Here is an 8,725-nt window from a genome sequence, read left to right as displayed (position 1 = left end):
CAGTCTAGTTCTGTTCTGTCTACCCTGGTTGGCAGCACTTTAGGCAGGGACTTTTCCTAGCCCATCCTGGAATTGAACCTGGGAACTGCAGGATGCAAAGCAGATGCTCTACCATTGAGGTTACAGCCCTTTCCATTACCTAGGTCATAAAATTGTAGAGCAGCTAGAAGGGACCCGAGGGTCATCTAGTCCAACCCCCCTGAAATGCAGGAATCTCAGCTAAGGCATCCATGGCAGATGGCCCTCGAAACCTCCGCTTTAAAACCTCCATGAAAGGGCAAAGGAGTAAGACAGACAGCTTCTTGTATTCCCTGCAGAAGTTTTTAATTTGTAGCAATTTAGCATGAATGCTGTGCATCTCCTGGTCCAGCCCAGTGTGAGGTTTAGCAGCAAAAGCGTAGCAAAAGACTTTGCAAAGAGAGCGAGAGGAGCCCCTCTCTCTCTCTCTTTTGCAAGTTTTGCCTTTTCCAGGTCTGTCAGCAAGGTGCAGTGTGAAATTTCCTAGCGCTCAGAAGACCTGGGAAGTGGCTGTTGGCATGTGGATTTCTGTTCTTTCTGACATCCCTGTTTTGGTTCTCTTTCAGGAAAGGAGCCTTTGAAAACAAAAAAAAAAAGTTGCTTGCAAGCTCTCCTGTTCTTCTGCGACAAAATTGCTGGCCGCGAAACCCTTGCACGACTTGCCCAGGGAGTCCCGTTGTGTCGGGAGCAGCTGCACAAGCACAGGGCCAGAAGTTGCCATTTTTTTGCCATTCATTTGCTGCGAGCTTCAGAACGTCCAGCCGGCAGAGCTAAAATGGCCGCCACACGCCGCTGGAGGGCCGAAGCTGAGCGCACCCGGCTCCGGGAGGACCCCAAAGGTCTCAAATCGGGGGCCGGTGAGGCAGGAACCCTCGAAAGCCCCTCGGCAAGCCGTTCGGCAGACGCCGGGGGATACGCGGTGCGCCAAGAGAGCCAGCCGAGAGCAGGGAGCAGCGGTCACTATCAGTGGGAGACCGAGTTCCAGGAGTTTCTGGAAGGTTCCGTCTGGGAGGAGCAGACCCCGGAAGAGTTTGCCCCGCGAGCCGACACCCGGGCCTTCCTGGCCTCCTTTGAGCAGGTGGCCGTGGCCTGCCAATGGCCCAGGAGGGAGTGGGTGACCCGGCTGCTGCCGGCCCTGGGCGAGGAAGCGGAGAAGGCCTTCATCAGCCTGGACGCCCAGGACCGCGGAGACTTCCAGAAGGTCAAGGCGGCCATCTTGAGGCGCGAGGCCCTGGCGCGCGAGAAGAAGCACCAGGAGTTCCGCCGCTTCTGCTACCAGGAGGCCAACGGGCCCCGGGAAGTCCTTGCACGGCTCCAGGAGCTGTGCCAACAGTGGCTGAACACGGAGAGGAGTAGCAAGGAGCAGATCTTGGAGGCCTTGCTCCTGGAGCAGTTCCTCAACGTCCTGCCGAAGGAAATGTACCACTGGGTCAAGGAGCGTGTGCCGGAGAGCTGCCTGCAGGCCGTGGCTCTGGCGGAAGATTTCCTGAGGAGGTTGCAAGCGGCCGAAAGGGGGGAAGAACCGGTAAGAAGGTTGCATTCCTTCCCGCCCCCCTCAGGCTTGCAAGTGGCTCCTAGCCAGCAAATGGTTGCAAAAGTCAAATATCCCAGCAGTGCAAGTGACCAAACCCCAATGGCTTCAACTTCGCTTTTTCTTTTTTTGGCGAAATAGAAGGACACACCAGGATCATCTCACTGAACCCTGTGCAATGCAGGATTGTTTTTGTCCAACCCCCAGTTTCCAGTTCAAGCTGAGCGAGCCTCTGGGGCCCAATAAAAATAACAACAACAACAACACACACACACACACACACACACACACAACAACAACAATTATTATTTATTATTTATACCCGGGTTTCCCCAGCCACTTTGGGCAGCTTCCAACCAAATATTAAAAACAATACAGCATCTGACATTAAAAACTTCCCTAAACAGGGCTGCCTTCAGTTGTCTTTTAAAAGTAAAATAGTTGTTTATTGCCTTGACATCTGCTGGGAGGGAGTTCCACAGGGCAGGCACCACTACGGAGAAGGCCCTTTGCTCTCAGAAATCCGCTCTCAGTCCAAACCTTTTAAATCTTTGTAGCTGGGTTGTTTTCAGTTTCTTACCTCATTGTCTCTGGCCTGTAGTTTGCTCCAATTAAAGCCCAATTAACAGGATAACCTGTGCTTCCAGGAACGGGATGGGGGAGGGCATTTTTGTGGCAGCCAGAGTACTCCATGCACCCAGTGGCTTTGCCTGCCCTTGTATTCCAATGGGAAGCAAGTGCCAGACCGCCAGGCAAACCGGGTGAGAACTTGGTCCCTCTTCCAACCAAAGAGGAAAACAGATAATGAAATTCCCCCATCATTATCTGATTATCTCCATCTGTCTCTCTTACGCAGTGTTGGGAGAAACTCCATTCAAGGAGCACCAGAAACAGGAAGCCAAAATTGAATACATTCAGTGCCTTACCTAAAGAGCTGCTTCTAGTTTACAGTGGTGCCTCGCAAGACGAAATTAATTCGTTCTGCGAGTTTTTTCGTCTAGCGAAGCACGGCTTTTAGCGGCTTAGCGGCAAGACGTTTTCGTCTCGCGAAGCAAGCCCATGGGGAAATTCGTCTTGCAAAGCACCTCAAAAACGGAAAACTCTTTCGTCTAGCGAGTTTTTCGTCTTGCGAGGCATTCGTCTTGCGGGGCACCACTGTATTCTTACAGGTTTCTCCTCTTTCCCCTGACAAGAGCCCTGGTGACTGGGCCCAAGGTGTGTTTCATGGCCGAGTGGGGATCCGAACCCTGATCTCTCAGGTCAAAATCCAGCGCTCTAACCATTGCACCACACTGGTGACTTGAGCACTTTGCCTTCTGTTCCTTTTCCTCCACTCCTCAGTGTTCTCCCTTTTTTCTGCTCTTTATTTTTTTCCCAGGAGCAGGAAGAGGCTGCAGATCTTCGCAAGAAGCAGGAAGTTCCGCTGGAAACGGTGCCGCTGCAGACTTGGGCTACGGGGGAGGTCCAAGGGGAGCCCAGTTCATCATCACGCAAGACTTACACAGGTAAGCAGGGGTCTTAGTTTTGCCTGGAATTAGTGGTGGGAAGAGGGGATGTCCCTAGCTCCAAAGAGATCCAGTGTGGAGCAGTGTTGTTGTTGTTGTTTTAATCAATTTTATGAAAGGTTTTCAACATACGCTACAATAAAAGCCAAACAAAGCCAATAGAGAGCGAAATAATAAAAAGGAAAAAAGGATAGAGGAAACACCCACCCACAAACAAAATTTTGAATTCTATCAACCAGCTGTAAGGCTTATGTTGCAGCCAGCTTGTGTTAAAATTTTCTGTTTCAGATGAAGAGGAGTATATTGATTGGTGTGAGTAGTTAACACATAACATTTTTGACAGGAAATGAGCTAGAGACAACCACCTGATCTTTATAAAAACTACTGTTTATTGTTTATTGGTGCTTGTGTTTAGTTTCCCCCCCTCTTCTCCCCTCATCCCTTTTTTCCTTTTGTGCCCTGTCATTTCAGATTGTATGCTTGTGGGCAGGGATGGTCATGTCGCAATTGGTTGTATGCAAGGCACTCTGGGAGTATTTTTGAGTGGGTTAAAAATGCTCTAAATAAAACTCTTTTGGCTCTGGCCCTAACCACTACTCATATTTGGCCCTCAAATGGTTGCCCATAAGGCAGTACGGCCCCCGGGGCTGTAAAGGGCTCCCCATCTCTACCTAAAAGAAAGTCCTAGTTCTCTAGTTCTGAATGAAAGGCTTAATAGGGCTCTCACCTTTTTGCCGCTCTTCTCCAACTCTGCACCCTTCCAAAAAAGGAGATTCCGACTAAACATACGGAAAATCTTTTTGACAGTAAGAGCTGTTCAACAGTGGAACAGTCTCCCTCGGGAGGTGGTGGTCTCTCCTTCCATGGAGGTTTTTAAGCAGAGGTTGGATGCCCATCTGTTATGGATGCTGCAATGCGCTCTACGTGGGGCTGGTGACCCGGAAACTACCATTAATCCAGAATGCGGCAGCTAGACTGGTGACTGGGAGTGGTATACGTCAGGCACCCCCAAACTCGGCCCTCCAGATGTTTTGGGACTACAACTCCCATCATTCCTAGCTAACAGGACCAGTGGTCAGGGATGATGGGAATTGTAGTCCCAAAACAACTGGAGGGCGGTGTTTGGGGATGCTTGGTATAAATAATAAATTGTTTTTATTTCTTTATTGCTTGCTGAGCTTCCTGCATTTCAGGGGTCAGACTAGGTGACACGCGGGTTCCCTTCCAACTCCACAACTCTACGATTCTACACTTTGTCTTTCTGGTAGGTTATGGGCAGGCCGGCGTGGCAAGGAAGAAGAAGACCTTCCAGTGGGGCCGCTACGGGGAAGTGAAGCTGCGAGCCCGGTTTCCCGGAAGAGCAAACGCCGTCCTCCCTTCCCGCTGGAAGCAGGCTGGGGGCGCCCAGGAGCATCGCCGCTCAGATAGGCTGAAGCGAGCCCAGTTGCCGAACCTGGCCGAGGCGCCTCCCTCGCCGCCGCCGCCTCCTCCATCTCCTCCACCTCGGGATGTCAAGCCGAAGCTCAAGAAGCCCTCCCCCCCTCCAGACGCCGCCCCCAAGAGCCAGATCAAGATGTGCCCCGAATGTGGCCGGGGCTTCAACGGCTTGGCGACCTTCAACCGCCACCGTATGCTCCACACTGGGGAGAAGCGCTACGAGTGCTGCTTCTGCAGCAAGGGCTTCTGCTGGCGCTCGGATCTGGTCCGGCACGAATGCCAGCACACTGGGAAGAAGCCCCACGAGTGCCCCTTCTGTGGGGAGGGCTTTGACCGCAAGTGGCAGCGAGAGAAGCATGAGCTGATCCACACCAAGAGCAAGGCGAAGCTGTGAGCGGCCTGCGACTTAGTGGGAGGGAATTAGCTGGATTTTAGGAACAGGGGTGGGAGCGGATATCGTTGCTGGGTTAAATCTCTCTGGGGCAGAACCGGAGAAGGGGGCTTCTCGTTGCCAACCCTGGCGCCCTCCAGATGTTCTGGACCACAATTCCTGGTGGGATTTGTGGTCCAGAATATCCCAGCTTCCAAAGTCTGCCTCAGACAGGACCTGCAGTCTCGTTCCAGCTCCTTCCTCTTCTTGCCAACAATGTGTGTTGTTTTTCTGGCCACCTGAGTGCATCTCCTGGTTTCGGCAGCCTATGTGGAGGAGGCAGCCATGCCCAAATGGATCAGGGATAGGGATGACCCAACCCATCGTGTGGGGCCACCCCCCAAAAAAAAATCCAGCCATCGTCCAGCCAAAGTGAATTATTTTTGAAATTCCTCTTAAAGCATGTGTTTCTTCTACATGTAAACATCCTGCATCGCTTGGCAGGCTGTTCCACGCCTCTTGTTATTCCTTCCTCATGGTGAAGCTATCCCAAAATAAAGCACCCCCCCAAAAAAAGTTATATGTTGCATTATCCTGTTCTGAATCAGCGACCAAGCTTAGGCAATATATCGGGGTCTTTTTTACACGGCTTTAAGCCCCATGAATTTATTGAAGGAGTTGAGTTGGAAGGGAAAGTGGAATAAGGGAAGCAGTTTTGAATTCGATGTTGGTAGTGGGGAAAGTATAAGGCATTACGCGGCACGTTGAGCTTTTTGCAAGCGAGAGTTAATTCTACTGTTCATGTTACATGTGTGTTTTAATTATCTGCATTCTGGTGTTTCTGTGTTTTTTTGCCTTTTTGAAGGAAAAGAAATTTGACGGGTGCTTCTCAATAACATCGGTTGAGGGTTCTTTCTTTTAAAAGCCTACTCCACAGATTAGGTTGTGGGGAGAGAATTAAAGGGAAGCATCCTGAGGGAGCTGGGGGCTGAAAGTGGACTGTACTATTTTAGGATGTTGTTGGGGGGGTACCATTTTCGAAAGCTCTGCTATGTTAAACAAACCTTAGTGAGTAAAAATGAGAAAAACACCCCTTGTCATGGGGGAGACATTCTATTTTGGATCAGTTTTTGTACTTGAGCTCTTCCCCCCCCCCCTCCAGGACTATACCACTTCATTCTACTGTACGGATAAGCCATACCTTAGTCCCCCAAATTTAATAACTATATTTACATTCTCTTGAACCCCCAGAAGGATGGTTTGGTCCCAGACTTGTTTAACACACTGATATGCCCCCATACAAAAGTGCTGTTTTTCATCTAATGGGCAACACAGAGTTCAGCCACAGTCACAGTAACTTGGGGTCACACACATTTCGAACTGGGCAAACAATGGTTTGCAGGAGCCAGGGGTGGGGAAGCCTCAGCCCTCAAGACTCCTAATTCCAATCTTCCTCAGCCACCATGGCCAAAGGATGGAGATTGGTTGTCTGACAGCATCGAGAGGGCAGCAAGTTCCCCCTTCTCAGTATGCTACCATCTGCCTGATTTGAACATACCAGTAAACTATGGTTTGGCCGAACCAGGAAGTGATAGAGTAAGAGCAAATCAGCCTCAAGCACAGTCACTGTGGTTTGGCTATTGATGTGTGAATCCAGATAATATCTGTCCCAGAAGCTGATCCTACAGTTCTGAATGCCCACGCTTTTATACTCCTGTCAAAACATGTTGAGGTTTTATTTATAAAGTTTCTTATCTCAAGTTTTTTGTAATCTTAAATTTAAAAAAGTCTTTTGTGACAAGTTTGGAGCTTGTTATGTTTGGAGCTATTAAAAATTGGGTAGTTGCTCAATGGATCCTGTGTGTTGTTCTTGACAACAGGGTGCTTGCCAGCCAGCCTTGCCCTATACCAGAATACTCCATTCCATCTCTTCTCCCCCGCCCCCCCAACAAGCAAGTAGGTTGTATTCTGTCACCACTGAACACAACTGTCCACTGTGGGCTGTTTCCCTCGCCCACTAGTTAAGGGCTCTTCTTGCCAATAACCTTTTAGGCACTTCGGCAAAACTTGAGAGTTTCTCCAGGCCTATTCATGTATACAGTGGTACCTCAGGTTACACACGCTTCAGGTTACATACGCTTCGGGTTACAGTCTCCGCTAACCCAGAAATAGTGCTTCAGGTTAAGAACTTTGCTTCAGGATGAGAACAGAAATCGTGCAGCGGGAGGCCCCATTAGCTAAAGTGGTGCTTCAGGTTAACAGTTTCAGGTTAAGAACGGACCTCCGGAACGAATCAAGTACTTAACCTGAGGTACCACTGTATTTCCATTTTGGCTAAATAATGATTGGTACCCACCTGTTGAGGTTCACAACTAGAGGGAATGTCACTGTTAAAGTGGAGTGGTTAGAAACCTGAACAGCAGCCAGCATTGCATACTGCCACACTTCGTTGCAGATCCTGCTAAACATGATAGGTTCCTTTTCTTAAAAAATGGAATATCCAGGTTCAGAGGAAATATACCCCCCATCCCCCCCCCCAAAAAAAGAACCTGGCGTTTAGTGTACAGCATAGGAGGGTTGTTTGTGTTTCCCAGATTCCACTGGGGCTTAACTTGTGAGTTGCTGCTGAACATTTCTCTCGATTTTTTGCCTACCTACTTTTACAAGCCAAATGGTGAGAGAATCATAAGAAGCTGCCTTGTACCTGAGCCAGGCCATTGATCTATCTAGATCTCCTCAACAGTGGGGTATGGGGTGGCACTCTGCACATGCTCAGGGGCATGTGGTGTGACATGCGCCAAAATTTTGCAGAACACGGACTGGCAACTTTTAACAGGCAGCGTCAACAGATAGTGCTGCAAACATATAACAAATATTTCTTATGGATTTACTTCTCTTTTTTTAACCCATCAATTTTTAATTGGTTTTCCAAATTTTAAATTAATAATTTAATTAGAATTTAACAGCAATTTAAAAATTACTTTACCATCCATTCCTGTTTCCATCATCTGCATGTGCAGTTCCTGTTTAGACATTTACCTGACTAATTTCCCAATTAATCAAATACAATTAATCTTCCTTTCTTGATCCATATAAATAAATAATCATAATTTTAAATCATATTTACTCCAATACGGCTTGCTTATCCTGTCTTTGTAGGTTCGCAACATTCTAGTTAACAATGCTCAGATTTTACAGACCTTACTATTCTCTTTTCACAAAGCTGTGTTTTGTGACACCTTGGGGATTTACTTCTGAGTAAAATACGCGTAGGACTACATTGCAGCAAATTTGTAATTGCATCACTAAGTGGCGTGCAGAGGGAAATAAGTTCCAAAAGGTGCAGACAGATTGCAAGGAAATGCATAAGTCTCCTTGAGACAATTCAGATAAAAGTTGAATCCTATGCAGAACAAGCCCAAGTGTCCCATTCACAGTTGGTAAATGGTGATAATGCAATCACCCTGGTCTTTGCTTTCTTGGTTAACGCCTGCAGCAACCATTGTCTCTCTTCATTTGCAAATGAATAAAACGAGACTTCCTGATAAGTTTTAGTCCAGCAATTTGAAGCTGGAGCCTCCCTTCGGAATTAATTTGTTACTATTGATTCAGTTTCCTTCCTCCAAAGAAGCCATCACAAACGCAAAAGATCTGAAAGTCTCAAAGGCATCACCACTGCTCCCTACCCTATAAAAACATTATTCAGAATAGTGGGTTGCATGAGCCGCCAAGGATATTTTCCCCCTGCTCTAGCAACCAGGGGATGACCAATCTCTCTCCATCTCTCCCCACTTCTCAAAACTCATATTTTCCTTGCGTATGCAACATACATTTAAAGCATATCCTTCTCCCCCCCCCCATCCT

At 48.2% G+C, this 8,725-nt stretch overlaps 1 protein-coding gene across 1 annotated transcript; it reads left to right on the top strand.

Moving 5' to 3' along the window:
- Positions 1–365: 365 nt before the first annotated feature.
- LOC307208720 (uncharacterized protein) lies at positions 366–5,413 on the top strand. Its single transcript, XM_079963604.1, has 3 exons — positions 366–1,543; positions 2,928–3,054; positions 4,323–5,413. Exons 1-3 carry the CDS (start codon positions 794–796, stop codon positions 4,883–4,885), a joined length of 1,440 nt encoding a protein of 479 aa, XP_079819730.1. The 5' UTR covers positions 366–793; the 3' UTR covers positions 4,886–5,413.
- Positions 5,414–8,725: the final 3,312 nt, after the last annotated feature.

The sequence above is a fragment of the Podarcis cretensis genome (genome assembly GCF_951804945.1).
Source record: "Podarcis cretensis genome assembly, chromosome: 2".
NCBI classification, from domain to species: Eukaryota; Metazoa; Chordata; class Lepidosauria; order Squamata; family Lacertidae; genus Podarcis; species Podarcis cretensis.
This window is presented reverse-complemented; position numbering and strand designations above follow the sequence as displayed.

Excerpts from the sequence above, each read along its gene's own strand:
- LOC307208720 (XM_079963604.1), top strand. The coding sequence starts at position 794 with ATGGCCGCCACACGCCGCTGGAGGGCCGAAGCTGAGCGCACCCGGCTC. Across the intron at positions 1,544-2,927 it reads CCGAAAGGGGGGAAGAACCG|GAGCAGGAAGAGGCTGCAGA; the intron begins GTAAGAAGGTTG and ends TTTTTTTCCCAG. Across the intron at positions 3,055-4,322 it reads ATCACGCAAGACTTACACAG|GTTATGGGCAGGCCGGCGTG; the intron begins GTAAGCAGGGGT and ends TCTTTCTGGTAG.